The sequence below is a fragment of the Acomys minous genome (assembly GCF_964271855.1).
Source record: "Acomys minous genome assembly, chromosome: 10".
Taxonomy (NCBI): domain Eukaryota; kingdom Metazoa; phylum Chordata; class Mammalia; order Rodentia; family Muridae; genus Acomys; species Acomys minous.
In genome coordinates, this window is record NC_140491.1 from 33,825,705 (window position 1) to 33,853,494 (window position 27,790).

The 27,790-nt window shown below is 42.3% G+C and overlaps 1 protein-coding gene across 1 annotated transcript in view; it reads right to left on the reverse strand.

Moving 5' to 3' along the window:
- Positions 1-243: 243 nt before the first annotated feature.
- Positions 244-27,790, reverse strand: part of RNF4 (ring finger protein 4) — a 33,303-nt gene continuing 5,756 nt past the window's right edge. The window contains exons 2-7 of the mRNA XM_084797816.1: positions 24,756-24,899; positions 18,994-19,120; positions 17,335-17,414; positions 3,434-3,630; positions 2,896-2,944; positions 244-2,425 (exon numbers count right to left, since the gene is read on the reverse strand). Coding sequence (XP_084653942.1) covers positions 2,276-2,425; positions 2,896-2,944; positions 3,434-3,630; positions 17,335-17,414; positions 18,994-19,120; positions 24,756-24,764 — 612 coding nt within the window. The 5' untranslated portion in view covers positions 24,765-24,899 and the 3' untranslated portion in view covers positions 244-2,275. The remainder of the gene's footprint in view (positions 2,426-2,895; positions 2,945-3,433; positions 3,631-17,334; positions 17,415-18,993; positions 19,121-24,755; positions 24,900-27,790) is intronic.

The window sequence follows — 27,790 nt, forward strand, 5'->3', positions numbered from 1 at the left end:
GTGTACAACCGTAGTATTCCAAGGGCAGTCTTAGCCATCAGCAATGTTCACAATAATGTCTCTAAAGTTCATTTCCAGGGTAAGCTATTCTCAGACATTTGCTGGGCCTCGGATATGGTTCTATGAAAGTTACCTTCTGGATAAGCTGAAATCCCCCTGCCCACACCAGGTACAAATCACTGAATAAACAGCACACAACTTAAGGTAAAAAGTTCCAAAAAGCAATTAATGAATGAAAGATACTTGGTTCAAATTGTTTTATTTCCATTTTAATACTAGCAGGAATCCAAAACAGACTTGATACCCATGAGCATAGTTTAAATGTAACAAAGAAAGAGATAAACTATATACATTAAGGAAAACGGAAAGGGATTTTTTTCTTTATTAACCTTTTCCTATTGATGCAGTTTCTGATTAGTACAACCAATTTAATTTAGGATGAAGCAATAGAACTTTATGGTCAACTTCATAAAACTGTCTTTAAGAAGAATTTTTAAGTGGGTGTCACCATATTTACCGGTGAAGTGGCTGCATGGTTGCCTTGTCTCCTTGAAGTCTGGCTGTCATTAGAACTAACAAGAGCAAGTCCATGAGGCCTACAGGAACTCAATGGCTGTGACATCCAAGAGGAGGGCACACACCACACATCACAATGATGATAGCTAATGCTCCTACCCTCTGAGTCCATGTAAAAAAAATTATTACTCTCATTCAAACAAACTGGAAGTCAAACAGTTAAAACGTCAGAATGAAGAATAAAACTATTCTCTTTTCACACAGAGGAGGGACACTCCTTCAGCTCCATTTAAAGTGAATTCTGTGCTGAGTCCCTGCTCCTTCAGAACAGTAAACTGACAGTTATTGCTAGCAAAGCTTCACTGGTCCCTTTCCCACCTCAAAGATGTTTCACACAAAAAGGCTATTGGTTTGGCTTGAAGCCCTCTGGGGAAGTAGTGTGGAGGTGGAGGCAGGCTGGCATTCAAGGCCTATCCTCTATAAGCCACCCTGTGCCTTTTCCCAGGGGCAATTTACCACCTCACTGCCTCGAGAGCACCAGAGGCCCCCACACATAGAGTGGAGCAGAGATTGTTTTGTGGTCCCACGGGGAGGAAGAGGCACCACGCTTTGCTGACCAAAACCTACAGAGCAGTCAAAAGTCCAGAGGGCCAAAGCTCACCTGGCCAGAAGCGCAGCTTTGGAAATATCTAACTACTCAAGGTGTGTGGGAAAGCCAGGGCAGTGGCAGGTTGAGTAGGGCAACACCTTCAAAACAAGGGGCAACAGTGACTTAGGTAAAAGCATGGAAGTGAACAGCTGATAAGGCCACTGTTACTGCTACCACCTCCTGGTATCTATGCTTGGGCAGACATTAGGCAGTGGGAACAAAAAACTGAGGGATGGAGGTCATTGTAGACAACACAGGACAGATCGTAGCAGAAAAGAGAGGACACACGTAAACACTTGCTTGTTCTATTGGCCTTGAATGTGCCAGGCAAAGAATTTTGGAGCATGGGTAGGGTTCCTGAGAACAGTTGGTGAGCAGAGATGGGGTGGGATGGACACTGCTCCCACAGGCAACACTGGGCTGAGGATACTAGCAGTGGTACATCTTCTGGATTGCTGAAGAGCAGGTGAAGAACGGGTTTTATTGCACTTTCTCATTCTTAGGAAACAAGGTTGCCCTGCAGAGGGTCTCTTGATTTGCAGAAAACACTGCACATCAATGATAACGTGCAGGTAGAATCACGGGTCACCTCTGCTCTCAAGGAAAGGAAAAATAAGTCCACCAGCTGGGCTTTTCAGTGACAGCATCTGTATTGGGATCCTTGGACCGGATGGACTGTCTGGCCAGGTCACTTATGTGGCAGGCAGAATAGCTAACTGGCATATTCCTTGGGAAGGTTTTGCACCCAGAAGAGGTGGGGCAAAATTTCCCAATAGGGAAACTTCTTGGCTAACACGTAAGCTCCATAAAGAGGCTGGAGCTATGATGCTCAACTCCAATATGCCTGACTCTTTTTCTCCTACTCTGGACTCAGACCTCCCACAGGGGCAGAGATGCTGAGCTGACCTGGGAGGATCCCTGGATCCTGCTCCATAGCATCAAACTGCAGATAACAAAACAGATCTAAGGGGTTGGAAAACAAAAGAGCAGTTTACATCAGACATTGAGTTTTGAAAGTCTTTTGATCTCAGGAAACTGGTGGCAAATACCATGCAGAAAAACCAGCTCAGCTGTCCGTTCATTGGTCTATCCTGAGCAGTTCTGCACATTTCATATATAAATGGGGTGGTACCGTTTATGGCTGATCCTTTTTCTACAGGTTGGGCAAGTGTTAGCATTCTTAAGGGAATCACGGAGGCACTGGCTACAGAAGACATGGCCACATTCTGTAGAAACAATGAGACGCCCATTCTGCACAATCTAGAAGACATTAAAAGGAACAGCTTTAAAGTATCTCTTGTCCCCAATATCCTAACCCACCCTTCACCCAGGGAACTAGTTTAATAAATAAGCAAATAAATAAATAAATAAGGGCTGAGTTATACCAGAAAAGGCAAAAGAAGCCTGTACAACAGTCTCAGAGAAGCAAATGCTGCCTCTGTAGGACAGACAGCAGACAGGATGTTCCCAGCTGCAGCCTTATAAAGAGGAGATGGGTTGAAGCAACAATCAGCAGCTTCTAGTTAGGGCCAGGATGGGAAAGATCAATTTGCACACAGACTAAACATAAAATGTACAGGGTCCAGCACCAACTGGCACAATCTACTTTGACACATACATTTGTAGTTAGCCTTGTGACAGGCATCAAATTCCACATAAGGCACAGATCCTCCAAGTTCTTTTGCGTGAAGTAGGTTAAAACCAAAAAGTGAGACAACAAAGTTACTTACCTCAGAGTATCCATCCATGCAGATCGGACAACTGACAGTACCCGAGGGCCTAAAATCACAGTGCTTTGCATCAGTCTCTAAGTAAACTCAAACAGCCTGTAAAGTAACTTCATATATGCAGCCCATATCTTCTCTCAAATCTCTCCTCTCCTGCTGACTTAGGACAGGCACCCAAAAAAACTTGGAGGGGAATTAACTGCTTCAAGGGTTGGGCTGGAATGCTCATGAAAAACAGGATGAGAGAGTACAGGTCTGGAAGAAAAGATGTGGGACAACTAGGCTCACCCACCTCCTTCACCTCCAGCATTCTTGCTAGTGGCACCTGTAACACAACCCTGGTCGCTGTGGGTGTGTCTGTTTGCTATTCTGGCTAGCTGTCCATTGGTTTATCCTACGCAGACAGTTGCACCCAGCCCTGCACACCAAGTATGCCTAGCTACTAGGCAGATACTTGTTCTAGAGCTTACATACCCGAGGGCAAGTGCAGTTATCTACACACCCTGGCCTCCACTCAACACAACAGCAGCAGAGCAGTCACCTGAGTCCTGTAGTTCCTTCATCCTTGGTGCTTCCACGAGTATGGGTAGTCACGTACACATCTTTGTCCCTAGATAGTTCCTCATCATCACTGCTCACCACACAGCTGTCAGCATGGTCTTGACGCAATCTCCTGCCATTCCTCCTTGGCCTTCTCCTTTCTAAGAAAAAAGTCACATTTTTAGCCGTCTTCACCATCTGAAGACTCTCCCTCTCCTTGAGACCTCTAGAGAAAAACTGCCACCATTCTAGCTCTACTCCCCAGGAGGTCCTGCCCAGGCCCAGAGGCCACTCATTTTCGTTCTCAGGAGAAAGCTCAGCCCCTGGAACCTTGGATGGAGATTTTTCAGTAAAACCAACAGGTCTGACCAAAGGCATCATCCTCCTGCCTTAAAATCTTCAAAGGACAGTCTAACAAAGCCTGCAATGCTGTGGCATTCGTGTACAACAATTTTTTCTTAAACCCATGGAAAAAGGAAATGAAACTACTCACCTTCAACAATCTGGAGGGGGGAAAAGAAAAAGAACATGTTATAATCCTGATATTTTATCTGACAAACACACATCTTGCTTATAATATATGTATGACTCGCTCAGAATCCTGTTGGGCCCCCAGTCGTCTCTTACCCCCAGGGAAAGGAAATGATGTGTAATTCTACAGGTCAGCTGTGTCATCTCCAGGTCAATGTCTCCTATGAGCCAATATGCTTGGAGCCTAAATACCACCACCTAAATACGATCTGTGCATGACCGAAGAGGTTGGGTTATTCTGGAGGAAGTTATATCCTGTTCACAAAAGCAGAGGCCAAGCCCACCTCATTGGGCTGAGTTAGAAAACAAATCAGCAAAGCTCATTGTCACCTACAGCCAACGTTATAAAAGAGCCATTAGTTGACCCGTCCCCCCAAGACAGGTTTCTCTGTGTAGCCTTGGCTGTCTTCATACAGCAATCCACCTGCCTCCGCCTCCTTGAGTGCTGGTATTATAGGCGTGGTGTCACCTTGCCTGGCTATTGAGTCAGTCTTTTTAACGGAATTGGATATTTATTTGGGGGTTCAGAACATGTATCAATGTAGCTGAAGATGATGTGGAATTCTGATCCATCTGCCTTCACTTTCCAAGTGCTGGACTTGAGGTCAGCCACCACATCCAGTCTGTACACTGATAATTCTGCCAATTCAATCAGACCATTTCCACATTCTGGGTAAGAGGAACAATCAAGCCATGCGAGGAATGGCTCTAAGTTTTCTTTCGTTTTTTTACCATACAGGAGACACCATTTTGGAATAGTATAAACCATAAACAACCCTGTCCACTCTAGTGCAACACTGTCATACCCTTCATTATAGTGAACATTTTGGCCCTAGTCAGCTGTGGTGGTGGCAAGCCATTAATTCCAGCACTCAGGAGACATAGGCAGGTCTAGAGACAGATGGGGGGTGGGGGGAGATCCAAGTAGCCAGGGTCACACAGAGAAACCCTGTCTCAAGTCCCCAAGGTCAGTTTCCACACATTATTTGACAGGGCTCAGCCCATTTCACTGTGTCCTCGAGCCTAAAGATACTAGTGCAGGGGTGGATTCCATCTCCTGCTCTTTAGAGCAGCAGACACAGTAGGCTAAGGCTGACACTAGTAGGTCATGAGTTACTCCAGAATCAAGCATGGTTACCTAAGTCTAGGTTTCTCTGTGTAACAGAGCCCTGGAGCCCTGGCTGTCCTGGCCTTGCTTTATAGACCAGGCTGGCCTCGAACTCAGAGATTTGCCTGCCTCTGTCTCCCGAGTACTGGCCTAGTCTAGTTTTTTTTAACGCCATCTAACCACATACCCCCTTCCATATGTTAAACATTCTACAGAACAGGGGGGGGAAAAAAAAAGAAAACATAATTATTTTAATTTTATTTTAACAGTAACTGCAACAAAAGTGAGATTTTAAAATTAAATAAAAGCAAAATATAAAAGTATGCCCCAATTTCCATCTTAATTTTCTCTTTACTCTCTAGCTATGGCTACCTTGCCTCTGACTCTAAGAGTCCTGGAATTAAAAGTGTGCACCACCACGTCCAGCCCTTTCCAAATAATTTAAAGCATATCAATATGAACCCCCAACTCTGTAAGGAATATATATAAAGGGAGCGGGGGGGGGGGGGGAACGCTAGTTGTGGTAACACAATTCTATAAGCAAGTCTCTGCGAGTTCAAGGCTAGCCAGCCTACAGAGTTGCAGAATAACCGAAGCTATACAGAGACTCTGTCTCCCACAAGAAGCAAGAGTATTAAAAAATGTGTGGCTAGCCTAGGGTAATGAGACCTTGTTGAAGTATAAGACACCAAGGGCAAGACAGACAGACTGCAGATCTTACTGAGAAACACAGATACAAGACCAAACCCAAGTATCAGCAAGCAAGAGAATGCACCACAGTGAGCTTAACTGGCTTGTCACTACAAAGCAGTGAGATTTCCCATTTGAATAAATTAAAGGAAAAGTTATCAAAATATTTTTACCTTAAAAAATTTTTTTTATTTATAGCCGGTCGTGGTGGCGCACACCTTTAATCCCAGCACTCAGGAGGCAGAGGCAGGTGGATCGTTGTGAGTTTGAGGCCAGCCTGGTCTACAAAGGGAGTCCAGAACAGCCAAGACTACACAGAGAGACACTGTCTTGAAAAACCAAATAAAATAAAATAAAATAAATATATTTATTTATTATGTGTACACCTGAAGGCCAGAAGACGGCATCAGATCACATTATAGATTGCTGTGAGCCACCATGTAGTTGCTGGGAACTGAAGACTTTTGGAAGCGCAGTCAGTGTCTTAATCTCTGAGCCATCTCTCCAGCCCTTTTTTTGTTTTTTCTTTTTGTTTTTCAAGACAGGTTTCTGTTAGTCTTGGCTATCCAGGAATTGCTCTGTTATAGGAAAGATTAAGCTTTGTCTCAGGTGGAAGCAGTCTTGGCGGGCTTTACCCTTGAGGCACACCATGAATACCTTGTGAGAGACTGTTTGGAGCCTTCCTGGGCTTGGAATTCAGGAAGCCTACCTAGGAACCCCACCGTGGCTATTGTTTTCCTAATTGACCCTCGAAGGGAGAAGGGACCGCCCTTTGCATATGACTGGGAAGAGGTAGGAGGAGGGAGGAAGAAGGCTCGGGAGAGAGGAAAGGACCGGACCAGCTCGTGGGACTGAGACACCTAAGGACCCGTCCTGCCGAACGGATTCCAGGAGGTTTTAATCTTCTGTCCCTTTAACCTTTTTTTCCTTCTTGTATATGCTAGTTGGGTTGTATAATAAAGTTTAATTGTTAATAAACTGAGCCAACATCTGGCGCCCGATGTGGGGCCCGATTGGTTCCACAATCCCTAATGATATGAGGGAAGATTCAGTATTCCACGGGATAGAAATGTTGTTTCAGGGTATTGGCAAAATTGCAACTGCTGTTGCAAAACTCTTTCCTGCATTATACTTAGAGGGAATTCTTTGTTTTCTCATTGTCCTTTTATTACAATATTTCATGCTTAGAAGGATTAGAAGACAGGCTAATGGCATAGAAAAGCCGGAAGGGTCAGTAAGTTCTATCCTTTTGGAAAAGATTGCAGATTTGACTGGACAGATAGAAAGGCTGAGGTATGAAAATGAAGGGATGGGAAAACGGATAGAATTTTTGGCATTTGGTAGTGATGAAGGACAGAAAATAGAGAGACCGGAAAGCCAGAAAAATCAGGAAGAGTCAATAAGCTCTATCCTTTTGGAAAGAATTACTGACTTGACTGAACAAATAGGCAAAATACAGAGAAAAGTGGAAGGGCTGGAAAAGCAGAAGGCACCTTTGGTTAAAAAGGGTGGAGAAGGTCAGAAACCAGAGGCAAAGGAAGCCAGACCGACCAAAAGGTCTTTGGAAGTAAATGTACCAGTGGAGGATACTTCCACAGTCACCCAGGCACCTTCAGCTTTTCCAGTCACTGTAAGACATGTAATCGAGCCAAATGGTGCTGAGGGTCATGACGAAATAGCCTGGTGTCCTGTAGACATGATGGATTTAAAACATTTTAAGGAATCCATCATCAGATATGGTATGCATTCTAACTTCGTTAAACAAACGTTAAACAGCTGGGCCTATCAGAATAGACTTGTTCCCCAAGATTGGAAAAATTTAGTTTCAGCGGTATTGGAAGCAGCACAACAGTTACAGTGGTTATCATGGTGGCGAACAGAGGCTATAAAAATAGAACAAGAAAATATCGCACAGGGAATAAATATTAATAGAGATCAGTTACTTGGTGATGGACCATATACTAACATGAGAGAACAAATTCAAGCTGACGATAGAGTGATTGAACAATGTCGTAAGGCAGCCTTGAGAGCTTGGGAGCTGGTAGAGGAACCTGGGAAAACAACTATTTCTTTTACTAAGGTGTTCCAAGGACCTCTGGAGCCCTTTACAGAATTTTTGCAGAGATTAGGATCTGCTATGGATAAGGCGATGCCAGATTCTGATAACAAAAAGGCATTAAAACTTATCATGGCTTATGAAAATGCAAATGCTGAATGTAAGAAGGTGCTTAGACCGTTAAAGGAAAGAGGCGCTCCATTAGATGACTGGGTAAAGGAGACAGTTAATATCAACTCTCAGGAATATCAGAATAATATTGTGGGACAAGCTTTAGTCAGAGAGCCCAGATATCATAATACTCGGTGCTTTAATTGCGGTCAAATCGGTCATGTGCAAAGAAACTGTAGAAATAGAAGGCGCACTAACCCAGGAGAAAACGTAACTCATAGAAGAGAACAGGGGGGTTCTGGTTATGATGGTAATGAGGTACCAAGACTCCCAGGGTACTGTAGTCGCTGTGGAAAAGGGAAACACTGGGCTCGGGATTGTCAATCTAAGCGAGATGTGCAAGGCAATATCTTGCCGACGGGAAACGGCAGGAGGGGGCCATCGGCTCGGGCCCCCGTAAACAATGCCAGCCGAATTCCTTTGGCCAGTCAGGAAGTGACCAACCCGCAGGAAAACGGGAACTGAGTGTTAGCGATCTAATGCATGCTACTGAAGGCAGTGCAGCCTTGGATCTGGCTTCAAATATGTCTCTTACCCTAACTCCTCAGGTTGAATGTTACAAATTAAATACTGGTGTTTTTGGACCTTTGCCTTCAGGCACAGTAGGATTGGTTCTGGGAAGAAGCGGGCTGACTTCTCAAGGTTTTATTGTGCATCCTGGTATTATAGATGGAGATTCTAAAGGGGAAATAAAAATCTTGGTATGTGTGAAAAGGGAGATGAAAATTGATGCCGGGGATAGGATTGCTCAACTCCTACTGTTTCCTTACATTAAGGGCAAAGCCGCTCCAGTGGAAAGGACTGGTGCGTTCGGGAGCACAGGGACCCGTGTGTTCTGGCAAACAGTAATTAATGATCAGAGACCTAAGTTAATTATACAATTGAATGGTATTAAAATAGAAGGCTTGGTAGACAGTGGAGCTGACGTCTCCATCATTTGCCAGAAGTCTTGGAACCAAACTTGGCCACTTAAGAAGGTTTATACAGAAATTGTAGGAATTGGCAAGTTATCTCAAATAAAACAAAGTGTACAGTGGCTTGAGTGTGTGGGACCAGATGGGCAGATAGGGAGGCTGAAACCCTATGTGGCTGACATTCCTATAAATCTATGGGGAAGAGACCTTTTACAGCAATGGGGTACTCAGATTACTATTCCTGCAAATACTGGGATAAAGAAGGTTGAAACAATGGGTGAATTGGTATGCGCTTCTAGGGAAGAGATTAATGTAAGTGATCAGAGGCGACCACCAGCTATGCCCATTGTCCAACCTCAGAATTCTTCAGGTTTAGAGTGTCAAAATTTATAAGAGGGGCCACTGCTGAGATACCAACCGCCTTGCCCCTAAAATGGATTTCAAACAGACCTGTATGGCAGGAGCAGTGGCCCTTAACAAAAGAAAAGTTACAGGCGCTTCACGGTTTAGTGCAAGAGCAGCTGGAGGCTCAACACATCGAAGAATCTTCCAGTCCCTGGAATTCCCCTGTGTTTGTGGTAAGAAAGAAATCAGGTGGTTGGAGAATGATAACAGATTTGAGGGCCATAAACAAGGTGATTCAACCCATGGGTTCGCTTCAACCTGGAATTCCTTTGCCTTCCTTATTACCTCGGTCTTGGCATATAATTACAATTGATTTAAAAGATTGTTTTTTTACCATACCTCTACACGAGAAGGACAGGGAAAGGTTTGCTTTCTCAGTACCTACTCTGAACAGTAATTCTCCAATGAAGAGATATCATTGGAAGGTACTTCCACAGGGAATGTTAAATAGCCCAACTTTATGCCAGTATTTTGTACAACAACCTTTAGAAATACTTCGTAAGCTGTTTCCTCAATCTATCATATATCATTACATGGATGATATTCTGCTAGCTGATTCTGATCCTAGTATTGTAGAAAAAATGTTTCAGGAAGCACAAAGAATTCTGCCATGCTGGGGATTACAGATTGCGGTGGAAAAAATACAAAGAGGAGATTCAATTACCTATTTAGGCTATAAAATAACTGAACAAAAAATTCGACCACAAAAGGTACAGATTCGTAGAGATCAATTACAAACTCTTAATGACTTTCAGAGATTATTGGGCGATATTACCTGGTTAAGGCCTACAATCGGGTTAGCTACCTATGAGTTAAGTAACTTGTTTCAGATTTTACAAGGGGATTCGGATTTAAACAGTCCTAGGTGTTTAACTGCTGAAGCAGAAAAGGAGTTAATTCTGGTGGAACAAAAACTTCAAAAGGCATATGTGGATAGAATTGATCCTGAACTTGGTTGCATTTTGGTTATTTTGCCTTCAAAACATTCTCCTACTGGGCTTCTCATGCAAAGGGAAGACCGGATTATAGAATGGATATTCCTGCCAAATAAACAAAGCAAAAAATTGAAAACATATATAGAGAAAATTTCTGAATTGATTACAAAGGGAAGAATAAGGTTGCGTCAACTGTCAGGGATGGACCCGGCGGAAATTGTAGTGCCTCTTACTGATTCTGAGATTATGTCACTATGGGTAATTAATGAAGATTGGCAAAAAGCTTGTAGTAATTATTTGGGAGACATTAACAATAGATACCCAAAAAGCAAACGTATACAGTTTATAAAAAGAACTAATTGGATCCTTCCAAGTATTGTAAAGAGGTCACCAATCTCAGGGGCACCCACCTTTTTCACTGATGCAAATAAATCAGGTATGGCTGGTTATAAGTCTGAGAAAATGACCAAGGTGATTAAAAGCCCCTTTACATCAGTTCAAAAATCAGAATTATATGCTATCCTTATGGTTTTGTTAGATTTTCCTGAACCTCTTAATATAATTACTGACTCTCAATATGCTGAAAAGGTTGTTTTGCATATAGAAACTGCTGAATTTACTCCTGATAACACAGAATTGACTACTTTATTTATAGAGCTGCAACAGGTCATCAGAAGCAGAAATTATCCCTTGTATATTACTCATATTCGATCCCATACAGGTTTACCAGGTCCATTGGCAGAAGGAAATGAAGAGATCGACAAATTATTGATAGGTAATGTATTCGAAGCCTCCAAATTTCACGAAAAACATCATGTCAATGGTAAGGGGTTGAAGAAAAGATTTTCTATCACTTGGCAACAAGCTAGAGAAATAATTAATAAATGTCCTACATGTTCCTTATATAGTCAACTACCATTACCTGCTGGAATTAACCCTAGAGGTAACAAAAGGAATGAAATTTGGCAGATGGATGTGTTTCATTTTGCAGAATTTGGAAAAATGAGATATGTGCATCATACCATTGATACCTATTCAGGTTTTCAATGGGCAACTGCCTTAAGTTCTGAAAGGGCTGACTGTGTGATTACTCATTTACTAGAAATAATGGCATTTATGGGAATACCTGCACAAATTAAGACTGACAATGCTCCTGCATATGTGTCCCTTAAGATGAAAAACTTCTTTATGTATTATAATATAAAACATGTTACTGGTATACCTCACAATCCCACAGGACAAGCAGTTGTGGAAAGAGCTAATCGTACCTTAAAAGAAATGCTTATTAAACAAAAGGGAAGGGTAAAGACACCCAGGGATCGATTAAATAATGCTTTGTTGACTCTAAATTTTCTTAATGTGAATGATGAAGGGACGTCAGCTGCGGAGAGACATTGGATAATAGAAAAAACTGAAGAATTGGGGCAACCAATATTCTTCAAGGACTTGGAAAGTATGAAATGGAAACCTGCAGTAGTTTTGAGATGGGGTCGTGGGTATGCGTATGTTTCCACAGGGAATGAAAATATATGGCTACCAACTAAACTTATAAAGATTAGATCTGACCATATAACAAGTGAATCTTAAGAGCTACCTGGTTCTTAACAGCTTGACATTGTTCCTTACAGCTTGGAGAACTAATGCCCTCTTCTGTCCTATTGGTGTATATGCAGGTAGAGCCCTGTATTTGCAAAAAGCAGGACAATGCTGAAGACAGCAGGCAGCATGGGTGATTTAACCCCAAAAGCATGCCTCTGGCACCTCGAGCAAGATGCCTCAAATGATGTTCCCTTGAAAATTATATATGTACTAACATACCTGTACTAATGATTTATAAAGTCTGCTTACTTTCAGAGCAAAAAACAGGACAATTATGAAGATCGAACTTCTGCCTCTGGCACTACTGCTTCTTCCAGAAATTGCATGCATATTAACAATAAATCGGCTAGCCGAAAGGATCGATCCCAAAAGGACTGGACAAAAAACAGCTAGCTTTTCCAGCGCTTGGCCAATATATTATTTTTCTTGGGTACCCGAAAAATATTTTTCTCTTAAACAGCATCAAGTAATTTTGAGAACACGACGCCCCCATTCCCAGTAGGTGGGATGTGTGTTTTTGGTGGGTTACCAATGCTCATCTTTGCCTAACGGGGTTATTTACAATTAATAAAAGTTCATTTGGGGATTTCTTTCTTCTATCTTTCTTTCTCTCTTACTTTCTATCCCTTTTAATATTAAGAAAAAGGGGGGAAGGAAGGGAGGATACAGGATTGTAGAATAAAAGGTAGATTATTGAATCTACTAACTTAAAAATTTCTACATTGGTATTGTAGATTGATGGAAATTTAAGACTTTTGATTGATGGAAATTTAAGACTTCAACTTTTGCTTCACATTGATATGAACTTAAATTGTATACTCCATTCATTTTTGCCTTATGTATTGTATGTTATATGTTGACAAAATATTGTATATTGTATGTCAGAAATTTACGTTCTTTTTGTTCAATGTTTATTTGATGTATTATTCATGTACCACTAATGTCTTATAAAAAACTGTTTGGAATCATTGGGGATAAAAGTTGGTATTTAGTTACGTAGAAATCCTATTAGATACTCACTTTGTTATAGAGCAGGTTTGTTTAATAGCTTGTCTATGTCTGCAAAGGAATAGATTGATAACTGTAAGAATAGATAGATTTGCTCTTCAAACTCTTCAGAGATCCACAGAATATGGCATTTAATGATGAGGGCTTTCCTGACAGAGAGAGACATCCGCTCCTGGCCGCCTCTCCATTTGCATCATTGAAGATGGGGGCTTCAAGAGACGCTGGTGACAGAATGGTCACTAGACGGAAAAACTGCTCTGCTACTGCTCTTATCTCTACGGCTGATGACAGGCTGACTGTCTGCAACGATCAACAATGATGCTGGAAAGATGACTGTCCAGCTTTAAAGAGAATAGATGGACCAGACCGTCGGATTTCCTGCTTCAAAAAGCAGTTCGTTGGATGTTTTGGGCCGAAAGGCTGAAGACTGATTGCCCCAATGAAGGAGAGAATTCGATGACTATCCAGGCAGTCTGCTCTCTCTGTACTCTGCAACTTGGAAGTTGCCTGCCAGCAAAAGCAGTTCGTTGGATGTTTTGGGCCGATAAGGCTGAAGACTGATTGCCCTAATGAAGGAGAGAATTCAGTGACTATCCAGGCAGTCTGCTCTCTCTGTACCCTGCAACTTGGAAGTTGCCTGCCAGCACTTCCTTTATTAGATAGATTTTCCTTCTTGGGTCTCTGATGGGATTGAAGACTAGATAGCCACAGTGTTACTAGAAGCTTTAGTAGATTAATAATTACAATTTCTCATGAAAGAAAAGGACTCTCTTTGGTAGGATAGTGGTATACTTTCCCTTAGGTTAACAAGCATAAAAGGACTTTGTTATGTTCTTGATTCCTGATGAGTATGTATATATGTATATATGTGTATATAGTTCTTAATTTTTTAGAGAGAAGGGTGAGGTATAGGAAAGATTAAGCTTTGTCTCAGGTGGAAGCAGTCTTGGCGGGCTTTACCCTTGAGGCACACCATGAATACCTTGTGAGAGACTGTTTGGAGCCTTCCTGGGCTTGGAATTCAGGAAGCCTACCTAGGAACCCCACCGTGGCTATTGTTTTCCTAATTGACCCTCGAAGGGAGAAGGGACCGCCCTTTGCATATGACTGGGAAGAGGTAGGAGGAGGGAGGAAGAAGGCTCGGGAGAGAGGAAAGGACCGGACCAGCTCGTGGGACTGAGACACCTAAGGACCCGTCCTGCCGAACGGATTCCAGGAGGTTTTAATCTTCTGTCCCTTTAACCTTTTTTTCCTTCTTGTATATGCTAGTTGGGTTGTATAATAAAGTTTAATTGTTAATAAACTGAGCCAACACTCTGTAGATCAGGCTGGCCTGGAACTCACAGTGATCCACCTGCCTCTACCTCCCGTGTGCTGGGATTAAAGGTGTGTGCTACCACAACCGGCTTTTTCTTTTTTTCCTTTTGGTTTTTTTGAGAAAGGGTTTCTGTGTAGCCTTGACTGTCCCCTTTTTTCTTTCTTGAGGCAGAGTCTAATTGTATATCCCCTGGTCAGCCAAATTCACCTCTTGCTTCTACCTCCCACATGCTAGGATCAAAGGCTTATACCACAACACCTCACCACCATACCACTGCAAACTAGGAATAAAGCTCAGTGAAAAAGGTACTTTCACAGCTTGTGTGGAGCCCCAAATTGAATCCCCAGGCCCTGGGCTGAGGGACTCTCACTACTTTTTCTCATTTCTTTTAAGGCTTTGGGGCTTTGGACTCCTCTAAGAGCTGGAACACCACACGGGAATCTGCTTACAGTTTAATCTTTAACAGGATTCAGGATATAATGAAAACTTCCCCTAAATCAGGTGTTCAGGAATTCCTATTCTAGAGATAAAAAGGATCAATCAGTGTAGTCAACTTAAGCTTAAGCTGTCTAACAGTCGATGGGATCAGCAAGCTCCCCTCAATGACCCACCTCTTACTCTGCTCCAGTAGGCGTCTAAGGTCAACGTACTGTTCAGGATACCTAACAAACATGCTTGTCTGTGTATTTAGTTAATATTAGTAATTTAATCAAATTAATGGCCTTTGATGATTCATTATAACCAACTACAAATGGAGAGTGATTGGAAAAAAAGCTACCAAACCCAAACAATTTTTTTTATGGCTGGGACATGCATGAGGTAATTTCTTTAACAAATCCAAAAGTAAATCTGAAACAAGAACCCAAGCCTCCTGTTTCCACAGTACTATTGTTGGACTTTTGCCTAAATTCTTGCCTGTTCAGTCACTGCCAAGAGAGTTCCCTCATCCCCACTATTCCTATTGCAGGCTCTCTCAAGAGACTCCTCTATTCCGCTGTCCTTAAAAGTTTTAATAGGTTAATCTAGAGTGGAGCAGGGCCAGAGCATGGAGCCTAAAACAAGTGGAAAAGTAGGCAAGCCCAAGGAAGTAACCTGTGTAGCAAAAGCAGTCTAGACAAAGCCACGGGACAGGAAAATGCTCCACCCAGCAGAAGATCACTGTCTTCTTGGAAATGGAATCCCAGCTCTCTTGTCAGTACCTGGCCAAGGACATTATGGGTAGATGCTGAGTACTCACAGAGATGTGGGGCCCTTTCCCTGTTTCCCATCCTTGAAAATGCTCTCCCTCAATAAACTGTGTCTATTTCTATTACCCTGAGATAAGAGAAAGGAGAAGAAGAAAAAGGACTAGGTGCCACCTCCTAGCATTAGTCAGCAACTAGAGTGTAGCTTTAGCTAAGGCACTAGATTAAGCTCTTTATAGAACTTTAGGGAGTTGACAAGGACTAACAGCAAGAATCAATGTATATACTTTTGTAGAGGCAGCCACTTAAATTAAACCTACTCCTGATTATTTCAGACAGTTCTAGTCCATTTCTAGAGAAGCCATTGGTTACATGGGGGCCAATGTCCCCTGAACTCACCATAGATTTTGTGAGAATACCAGGGGTGACATCAGGACCGCCTATTGATTTATTTCTTTCTTTTTAAAAAATTTATTACGTATACAGTATTTTTGCCTGCATGTACACCTGCACACCAGAGGAAGGCATCAGATTACATTATTGATGGTTGTGAGCTACCATGTGGTTGCTGGGAATTGAACTCAGGACCTCTGGAAGAGTAGCCAGTGCTCTTAACTGCTGAGCCATCTCTCCAGCTCCTGTCTTGTTATCTTAATGCTTCTCAGAGAAACCTTACTCTCAATGGTTTTAAGAGGAAGCACTGCCAAGTGGCAGTGGTGGTACAGACCTTTAATCCCAGCACTTCAGAGGCAGAGGCAGGTGATCTGAGTTTGAAGCAGCCTGGTCTACAGACTGAGCTTTAGGACAGCCAGGGCTACATAGAGACCCTGTATCCAAAAACAACAACAAAAAGAGGGGGAAAGACAGGAGACACTGCTGGGCTCTTTGTTCTCACAGCTTGTTGCTAGTCACTCACTAAGAACTTCAAACCTTTGTTTGAGACAAGCACTTCTGTCTCCTACCATGCAGTCCTTTTCTAAGTAACAACTACTACACATTTGTCCAATGTTGTTCGAGGTGGTGCTACCTCTATTCCACAGCTTCGGGCCTAACACACTGCCATCAAAAGCTGTTTAAAGTGAAAACTTGTCCATAGGATGCTCACCAATGAGTTGGCCATATCCCAAGAGACACATAAAATAAGGGGTGTGTGTGTGTGTGTGTGTGTGTGTGTGTGTGTGTGTGTGTGTGTGTGTGTGTGTATGTGTATGTGTGTGTAGGAGTATGCCAATACCATGGACCAAGTCTACCAGATATAACTTCTAATACGCCTGAGCAGACTAGGCCTTAGTTCTAGTAGCCTGTACATGGAGTACACACAGCCTCTCAAGTTCCCTGGAGTCAGGAAAGAGCTGTGGGAGCAGGTGTTAAGACAGGGTAGCTGCTTTCCCTGGAGCCATGTTTATTAGCAACTATTTCTGAAACACAATGGCAGCACAGAGTCAACATTCCTATTCCCTTCAGACCAAAGGCGTAAGAACATCACCAAGCACCACACTTCATGCAAGGCAAGACACCTCCACAGGTCTCTCTTAATATAAACTGCACCAACACTGGCAGCTTATCCCATTTCACAGGAGCATCTCCACGTTTACATTTAGAACTATGCAATCAGGGACTGCTGTTGTCAAGAGTCAAGCAGATCTAGTCCACAGGAGACAAAACCTACAGAAGTGCTTTTCCTGACACATCTCTCATTAGGGATTCCAGTTAACACCTTAACTATTATTTTATGTGCATGGTTGTTTTGCCTGCACAGTGTTCCTGCTGGGAACTGGTGTTACAAACAGTTGAGTTACCATGTGGGTGCAGAAACTGAACCCAGGTCCTCTGGAAGAGCAGCCAGTGCCCTTAAGCTCTGAGAAATCTCTCCAGACCTCGTCACAATTTTTCCAACCCTGACCAGTGACCCAGGCTTTCTTTAGATACAGATATGGGCCAAGGACTCCCACTCAAACAGCCAACTCTCAGTCAAATGCTTACCACAACAGAGTCATTGTGAGTCAGGTCCACAACCACAGGCTCTAAAGATTCACAAGTGAGGTCCACGATTTCATCTCCAGCTTCAAAGTAAAGCAATTCAGGAAATATTAGAATAGTAAGGCTGCACTCCTTAAGCTTGGTTGGTATTACAAACATAGTATAAACCTGTATCAAAGTATAAACTCTGACACAATGAGAAAAATCAAAACTTTTGAAAAATGATAGCTAAAAAGTACCCCTCCAGCATTTTGCTAAGCGGGCTGTATAAGCCTACAGAGGTTCTAGGGGTTACATATAAGGACAACTGATTGGTTTCACACCACAATCATGCCCAGACACGGCAATTTCATTAATTAGGGAGGGCATGCAAAACCATATATAAATATTTTCTCTTGATTACTATTAACATTAAAAAGTATGATCACTGGGCGTGGTACCAAACATCTTTCATCCCAGAACCCTTATCTGTAGGTGAAGAGTGAGGGTTTGGAGGAATTCACTGTAAAAGTGAAACTGAGACCAAAAAGAATGAATAGTACCCGGGGAAGTCCAAGAAACCATCTTATGAGATGGTTGAAAAGTTCCTATTCCCTGCTATATATAACCTCTTAATCATTGTTTTCTTTTCTTTGCAGTGCTAAGGGCACATTAAACAAGTATTCTACCATATCTATGTCCATACGCCACTGCTTCTATTTAAAACCAGTTCTTGGGCATGAGTTATAAAAAACATAGCAAAGGGGCTTTATCCAACCTACCTGATACTCCCTGAGTAGGCAGAAGAAAAAAATACAATCTGGTCTCTGCCTAACCGAAGTCTAACAATGACAACTCTGTTGACAAGTTTGCCTTCTTTAGTTTTGTCATAATGTAAACCAAAAGAGGAAACGCAAGTATTTCATCAAGCTTAAGCAGGGTGAAGTTGATGAGCCAAGTGGCTGCTTCAAAACCCATGAAGATCCACAATACAGAAAGGGGCAGCTTTACTCATTGTAGCTATAAGCTTCAAAAAGCAGTTAAGTCTAAGATTACACATACATATAAACAAAGTACAAGAGCTTCCAATAAACATTTCTAAGGTACAATTTGCCACACATGGTCCCAAAGGATTTATGGCATAAATTCAACTTGCCCTATAATATACTATCACAGAAGTCACAGGCTCAGAAGTGAAAGACTCAAGCTCAATTCCCAGCACCCAGGACAGCTCACAATCAGCTCTAACTTCAGTACCAGGAAGTACGTCTTCTAGCCTCTGTGGGCACCAGACACACACAAAAGCAGCAAAGCACTCAGACACATAAAATGGGAAGGAAAAGCAAAGGTGTAGGGGCTGGAGAAATATATGGCTCAGTGGTTACGTGAGCACTGTCTGCTCTTCCAAAGGTCCTGAGTTTTCCCAGCAACCACATGGTGGCTCACAACCATGTGGGATCTTCTGGCGTGCAAGTGTACTTGCAGATAGAGCACTCACACACAAAGAAAACCTGAAAAGAAAGGTATGGCTTAAAATTTTTTTTAATTTGAAAGGTGTGACTTCCCATGACACCTCACAACTGGCATTAAAAGGCACCAAATGGGTCCAATTCACAAACATACCCACTATACCATACTGTCTCCACTTTACAAATTACAGTCTAGTATTCCTGGCTCTCTTACCAGTTTCCACAAGTTCTATGGGTTCTGCTTCCAAGGAGATCTCAGGGGTTGAAGTTGTTTCCCGAGTTCGCTTCTGGGTTTGTCTGGAACTTACTGTTCCACCACGCCGCTTTCTTTGAGGATTTCGCTAAAGTCATCAAGAGGGGAGAGAAGCAGTTGCATGAGCTCTGGAGTTGACACGGTTTCAGGAAAGGGCAAAAAACCCCACAGACTCAGACACACAGTCACGTGTACTCCATCCCCACAAAACTTGTGGCATCTCGAGAGCATAGAGAAAAAAACTAAAACAAGAAAAGAAATGCAGTGTTTACTTGTGGCTAAAGGTCTTGCTGTGTAGTCCTGGCTGTCCTAGAACAAGAGATCCACCTGTATGTGCCCCTAGAAATGCTAGGATTAACAGTTTGTATCACAGCAGGGCTTTAATCCCAGCACTCAGAGAGGCAGAGACAGGCTTGTCCCCTAAAGTGTTGGACTAAAGGTGGTGCGTAGTTTAAGGAGCTATGGTTTGGCTGAGTGTGGTAGAGGAATGCCTTTGATTCAATTGGGGAGGCAGAGGCAGGTGGATCGCTGTGAGTCTGAGGCCAGCTTGGTCTATAAAGAGAGTTCCAGGACAGCCAGGGCTAGATAAATCCTGTCTCAAAAACCAAACCAAATAAAACAAAACTCTTATTTTGTCTTTTTTTTTTTTTCCCCAGAGCTGAGGACCGAACCCAGGGCCTTGCGCTTGGTAGGCAAACGCTAAATCTCCAACCCTCAAAACAAAACTCTTACTGTTTCAAAACACTTGCTCTGAGATTGGGTCATATGTGCAACCTTCAAGGTGCTCTGTAAAATGGAAGGCAAAGGGCCTAATTTAGGTACCCTTCTTTAGACCATAGCCATTACTGCTACTGCATCTTCTTTTTCCCCCCAAACAGGCTGCCCTGACCGGCTTTGTAAACCAGGCTGGCCTTGAACTCACAGCAATCCAGGTGCTGGGATCAAAGACATGCACCACCACACCCTGCCAAACCATAGCTTCTTAAACTATGGATCACCTCTAGTCCAACACTTAAGGTGTCAAGCAGGAGGATCTATGTAAGTTCAAAAGCACTCTGGTCTATATATAGGAAGTTCGAGACCAGACAAGGCTATATACAGTGAGACCCAACCTCAACTAACATAAAATAAGCATTAAAAAAACAAAAACAAAAACAAAAAATAAAAACCCAACTATGGTTTACAGTCCCATAGATAGTCACATAACTGAATGGGAGAAGACAGGTTATGAAAAAAACATTTGCAATAGCAAAATGTTTTCTGAACCTACAAAAACCTAAAGTTAGCTCAATGCATCACAAATTGGTATTTCTCGTATCACCTGTCCCCGTTGCATCATATGAGTTCACTATAGCTTTGGTTCTGAAAACAACCCACTTTGCCACACAATGCCAACAAACACTACCTATAACACCTCCATTTGAATTCAAAATTACTATTACTAGTAATTAGTAATTACTAGTAATTAGTATTTTTACTGCACATACATTTTTTGTTCTTAGAAAACAGAATGGTTTAATTATAAACTAGACTTGTAACATACCTACCATTATTGCTTAGCATATAATTATCAAACTAGTATGTCCTTAGATTATACTAGTCTGATAGGTTTGATTTTTTTTTTTTTAAAGACAGGGTTTCTGTGTAGCCTTGACTGTCCTAGACTTCCTTTGTAGACCAGGCTAGCCTCTACCTCCCAGTGATCCTCCGGCCTCTACCTCCCAGTGCTGGGATTAAAGGCATGCACCACCATGCCCAGCTGTAAGTTTGATTTTTTAAAAATTGCCTTTAGCACCACAGAGGCACCCAAGTGGAACTCTGAGTTCTAGGCTTGCCAAGGCTACACAGCAAGACCTTGCCTTAAAAATAAGGAACAGGCAGATCTCTGGGTTTGAAGACAGCTGGTTGTTACAGCATAGCCAAAGCTACACAGAGAAGCCCTGACTTGAAAAAAATTAAATCTGTGAACTGATCTGAGTTTCATTCAGAAAAGAAAAATAAAAAACAAAACAAAACAAAAATTCAATTTTTGTTTGGGATTATGACAAAATTTCCAGTGTTTCTGAAGTGGCCTTAAATATTATACATTTATTTGAAGTAGCATTCTTAGAAATGCTTATGAAAGGCACTCAGAAGGCAGAGGCACTTAGATCTCTGAATTCAAATCAAATTCCAGGACAGCCAGGTGGATCTCTGTGAGTTTGAGGCTAGCCTGGTCTACAAAGCAAGTCCAGAACAGCCAAGGCTACACAGAGAAACTCTGTCTTGAAAAACAAGCAAACAAACAAACAAAAACAAAACAAAAAACCTCATGTTTCAAAAGTAAACACAATATTATTCAGAGCTAAAAAGATTTATTGCTCTCTCTCTTCCCCCATGAGTCCTGCCCCCTTTCCCTGGTGTGTCTCCAGAGACTGTCTCTGCATGCCTTAATAAAACTCTTAAGTGGGGAGGAAAAAAAAAAAAGATTATTATTATATATAATGTTCTGCCTGCATGTGTGCCTGTGCACCAGAAGAGGGCACTAGACCTCATTATAGATGGTTTGAGCCACCATGTGGTTGCTGGGAACTGAACTCAGGACCTTAGAAGAACAGACAGTACTCTTGACCTCTGAGCCATCTCTCCAGTCCCCAACACTAAACATGTTATATATCTTATAGTATACCCAGGCTGGTCTTGGAATTCAGAGCTCCAACTGCCTCTGTTTCCAGGAAGCTAGGATTAAAGGGGGTATACCACCTCACCTGGATAATTCACTTTTTTTTTTTCTCTTGAGACAGGGTTTCTCTGTGTAGCTTTGGCTGCCCTGGACTCTTTGTAGACCAGAATGGCCTCGAACTCTGAGATCCACTTGCCTCTATTTCCAGAGTGCTGGAATTAAAGGCATGCGCCACCACCATCAGCCCATTTAAAAAAAAATTTTTTTTATTGTGTGTACACATGTACTTTTGCTACTATGAGGACAACTTTCATCAATCAATTCTCTCCTTCTACCATGTGAGGTCTGGGGATGAAGCTCAGGTTCTCAGTAAGCACATTAGACGTCTTGCCAGACCAAGATTAAGTCTTTATATAAAAAAGTTTATGGGCTGGAGAGATAGCTCAGGTTAAGAGCACTGACTACCCTTCCTGAGGTCCTGAGTTCAATTCCCAGCAACAACATGGTGGCTCACAACCATGTTGCCCTCTTCTGGCCTGTAGGTGTACATGCAGACAGAGCACTGTAACCATAATAATTAAAAAAAAAAAAAGCTTCTCTATTTCATTAACATATAAATTAATTTCATCTCAATAGTAAAGTTACACTTATGCTGAATAATTTATTTAAAGCATGATTTATCAACAAATACTGGATCTGCACACATGTCTATGTCTCTACCTGAGGTCATAAAATTTTCTTCAAAGAGGAGTTACAAGTAGAAAAGTTTAGGATACCTTACTTTAGGGCCCAAGTGACTCTAGCCTGTATGTCTTACACTGAGCCAGAGCCAAACAAAAGTGAAAAGGTGTGGTGGCTCACGCCTTTAACCCCAGCACTTGGGGTGCAGAGGCAGGTCCAGGACAGCCAAGGCTAAAGAGAAACCCTGCCTCGAAAAGACAAAAGTGGGGCTGGAGAGACCGATCAGAGGTTAAGAGCACCGGCTTTTCTTCCAAAGGTCCTGAGTTCAATTCCCAGCAACCACATGGTGGCTCACAACCATCTATAATCAGGTCTGGTGCCCTCTTCTGGTGTGCAGGCATACATGCGGGCAGAATACTGTATATATAATGAATAAATAAATCTAAAAAACAAAAAAACAAAAAGTGAAAATAGCCATTCTTGGGGCTGGAGAAATGGCTCAGTGGTTAAGAGCACTGCCTGCTCTTCCAAAGGACCCGGCACCCACATGGCAGCTCACAACTGTCTGTAACTCCAAAATTTGACACCCACACACCAACGCACATAAATAAAATTAAATAAAATATTTTAAAAAAATAGTCATTCTTTAACTTAAAAAAAAAAAATTGTAGACAAGGCTGGCCTTGAACTCAGAGACTCACCTACCTCTGCCTCCGGAGTGCTAGCATTAAAGGTATGTGCCACCACACCTGGCTACATTTTTTAAACTTTTATTTTATATATAAAAGTTATTTTGTCTGGGCTAGAGAGATGGCTCAGAGGTTAAGAGCACTGACTGCTTGTCCAGAGGTCCTGAGTTCAATTCCTAGCAACCACATGGTAGCTCACAACCATCTATAATGTGATCTTATGCCCTCTTCTGGCCTGCGGGTGTACATGTAGACAGACCACTGTATTCATAATAATAAATAAATCTTTTTTTTTTTTAAAGTTATTTTGTCTGCATATATATCTGTGCACCACTTTAAAGCCAGAAGAGGGAATCACATCTCTTGAATGACGTTATAGATAATTCTGAGCTGACATATCAGTGCTGGGAATTGAACACATGCCCCACTGGAAAGAGTCAAATCCAGTTTTAAAAGGCCTGCGTGGTGACGCAAGTCTTTAATTCCAGCACTACAGGTCGATGTCTGAGAGCTGGAGATCAGCCTGGTCTACAAAGTGAATCCAGGACAGTCAAAGCTACACAGAAAAACCCTGTCTCAAAAAACAAAATAAAAACAAACAAACAAACAAAAAACAAAACAAAAAAACCTTTTATTGTGTGTATGTGAGATCTACGCAAATGCTGTATCATGAGTGGAGGTCAGGGGTAACTCAGGAGTCAATTCTCTCTTTCCACTATATGGGTCCCAAGAACCAAACATTGGTTCATAAAAAGAACCTTCATCAGCTGGGTGCGGTGGTGCATGCCTTTAATCCCTGCGAATTCGAGGCCAGCCTGGTCTTAGAAAGTGAGTGAGTCTAGAACAGCCAAGGCTACAGAGAAACCCTGTCTCAAAAAACCAAAAAAAGAACCTTTATCAACTGAACCAGTTCACAAGCCTGTAAATAGTAGTTAATAGATTTGTAAGGGTAGAGGGTCTTCCTTTGTTTTTGTTACTCTCTACTTTTTTTTTTTAATTGCCTGTGTGTACGTATACCATATGCATGTCTGGTGCCCAGAGGCCAGCAGATCACCTGGATCTGCAGTTATAGGAGGTTGTGAAGCACCATGCTGAAAAACAGAACTGGAGTTCTCTGGAGAGTAGAATGTGCTTTCTAATCACCAAATCATCTCTCTAGCCCTTAGTTTTTGAGACCTCATATATCACTAAACCTGGTGCTGTTCCTCCTCGATTGGCTGACCAGTATGCCCTCGGGACAAACTCTTTGCGTAGGAAGTACTTCATTCACTGAGCCATCTTCTCAGCGCTAGGGCCTGATCTCATTGTCTAGTTGACTATGGCCAACTTGAAATTCTGTCTTCTTGTCTCCATGTACCAATGGATTATAGGTATATTTACCACCTACTCAGATTATAGATAGGCGCATACCACAACAGATTTTTTTCAGTTCTGCTGGGAAATGTAATGCAGGGCCTTATGCATAAGCAACAGAAACACATCCTCAGATGTTTTTATTTATTTTATTTTTAGAGACAGTCTCTGTGTAATCCAGACTATTGCCAACTTTCAGACTTTATAGCTCAACTTCCCAATGTCTTGAATTAGAGGCCACTGCTGTAACACATGGCTTACAGTACTCTTCCACGTGCTCCAAGAGACAAGGTAGTTAAGTAATGTTGGTAATAAAATTAAAAGCTGAGAAGACTTACTGTACTCATTGTGCTCTCTGGCTTCAATCCACAGAAGAGGAAGCTTTATGGGGAGGTAGAATCCTCTCAATCTCTCACACCCACTCAATAGTCATCCTGTGGTTTATAATTTGGAGCCAATGAGATATGCAGTATTTCCAAGTTCTGAAAAACAAAAATATCAACTTGATAAATGTTGCTATTTGTATTGTTGAAAACAAAGTTCATACATATATCCACAACACACACAGAAAAATTACCAGTCTTTCCTGTCATCTGGATGCTTTGCTGAACATTTTATGTAATTTGTACCCTTACTGTTCTGGATCCACTGTATTTGCTGGATTCCAATGTACATTTATGCTTCTGGTTTTAGGAAGTACTTACATATGCACACCTATGAAATGTGCCCCCCACATACATTATCCACCTCACAGGCACATCTCATGCAGAAGACTGTAACAAAAGTGTTTACAATGAGCTAGAGAAATGGCTCCATGGATTAGAGTGCTTGTTGTGAATAGCACCCACATACAAGACAGGCTTGGCAGCATGCCTATAACCTCAGTGTCTGGCCAGCTCAGCTCAAAAAGAGCTTCAGATTTAGTCAGACTCAGTTTAGAAAGAAACGTGGAGGACAATCCAGGAAGACACTTAGTGCCCTTCTCTGGCTTCTACATGGGCAAACACACACTACACATGCAAAAGGGGAAAGAGAAGAAAGACTATCTGCTGAATGCTGAGAAATAATGTGACAGACATATTTTGGCTATTCCACTAGTCTCTTGCCTAATTTTATATTATGGTTCTTAAACATGGCTGCTATAGACACCCTTACCTGTATGTTTTTCTTACCAACCTGAGAACAAGTCTCCTAAAAATCCCACTAATTCACTCATTACCTTCACTAGCTTTCCTGGAGTCTTTTCACACTCCAAATCAGGCTTTTCTCTTTCAGAGATAACAAAGGCCAAGAGCCAGAGAACTCCTAGGAGCCAGTCTTTTACAATCTACCAAGGGAGGTGGGGGTGGGGCTCTGAATTGGAGGTCAGGCTGGTTTTTACAAAAGTGAGTCCAGGACAGCAAGGCTACACAGAGAAACCATGTCTCAAAAAATCCTAAAATTTACCAAGAGACTGAATTCCACTAGAGAATCCAGGCAATAAGGGGCATCCATCACATCAGTCTCAGGATGTAGAAAGGAAATGTGTAGACAAATGTTAGAGGTCATATGAAAGAGTACCTTCATCAACCACAAAGGGTTCTGAGTCATCAGATTACTTTTGTGTTTAACATGAGGTGCTATCTAAGAACTATCTGTATGCTCTTTCTAGTGCCCAGATTAAGAAAGCAGGTACTGCTGAAGAACACCATTTTTTCTAAGAGCTAGGGATGATTAAGAATAAAGTCACAGCTGGGCATGGTGGCGCACACCTTTAATCAGAGAACTTGGGAGGCAGAGGCAGGTGAATCGGATCACTGTAAGTTTGAGGCTAGCCTGGTCTACAAAGGGAGTCCAGGACAGTCAAGACCACACAGAAAAACCCTGTCTTGAAAAACAAAAAAAATAAACAAACAAAAAAATCACATGCCCACAACCCACAAATATCAAACTCATACTCCCCCCATCCCTGGGTTGTTTTTCCTTTCCAGTGGAACCCAAAGCTTTAACCATGCTCAACCACCATGCTACCTCCGTAAATTCTGAGAATCTTAATTTGTGTGTGTGCCATAACATTTGTTTTGTTTTTTGGAAAGGGTCTACATACCCCTGGCTGGCCTGGAACTCCCAGAGATCCACTCCTGTCCCGTCCCTCCAGAGAGCTGATTAAAGGTATGTGTGACCATGCCTGGCAGACAGCGCCCCCCCCCTCTCTGTTTTTAGAGACAGGGTTTCTCCGTTTAGCCTTGGCTGTCCTGGACTGACTGTGTATACCAGGCTGGCCTTGAACTCAGTGATCCACCTGCTTCTGCCTCCCGAGTGCTGGAATTACAGGCATGCGCCACCACACCCAGCACAACCTATACTCTTTAGTGTTATGTTAATACCAAAATCAGAAGTTATTCCAGAAGAAAATTGTAACATGGAAATTTAGTATGTCTAGGAACTCTTGACTCCTCTCTTTCAACACTATCCTCCAGCACTATGACCTCAGCAAAGGCCCCACCATCCTTTAGTGAAAAGAAAGCCCTCACTATGAGGGCTATATCTACTTTCTACCTCCCCAGTATTTTGCACATAACAGATGCTCATGATAACTCATTGGAAAGAGCAAATTACTTTGAGGGTGATGGTGTCTTTGACACTGAACGACCTAGGATAGAGCCAGGCGTAGCACCTTTAATCCCAGCACTGAGGGAGGCAGAAGCAAGTGATCGCTGAGTTTGAGGCCAGCCTGGTCTACAAAGCAAGTCCAGAACAGCCAAGGCTACACAGATAGCCTGTCTCAAAAAACCAAAATAAGGGGCTGGAGAGATGGCTCAGCGGTTAAGAGCACTGGTTGCTCTTCCGAAGGTCCTGAGTTCAATTCCCAGCAACCACATGGTGGCTCCCAACCATCTGTAATGAGCTCTGGTGCTCTCTTCTGGCTGGCAGGCCCACATGCAGGCAGGATGTTGTATACATAATAAATAAAATAAATCTTTTTTAAAAAACCAAAATAAATAAATAAATGACCTAGAGTAGAACAGTGACCACTTATGACTAGAAAAGGGCAGACAGCCAGGCATTTCTAAAGCTGTGAGGCTGAGAAACGTTCATGCTAGGGTGCCCAGCTGTTCATTCCAGAAGAGTGATTGCATAAAGCCAATACAGGCACAGCATGTTGTTACATATATGTGTAACCCCAGATTTTGGGACACTGAATCCGAAGGACTGGGAGATAAAGGCCAGCGTGGGATATTATGCAGTGAGCCTTTATCTTTCCCTCCCCTCTTTTGTTGGTTTTTGTTTTTCAAGACAGGGTTTCAGTGTGTAGCCTTGGCTGTCCTGGACTCCCTTTGTAGACCAAGTTAGCCTCCAAACTCAGTGATCCGCCTGCCTTTGCCTCCCGAGT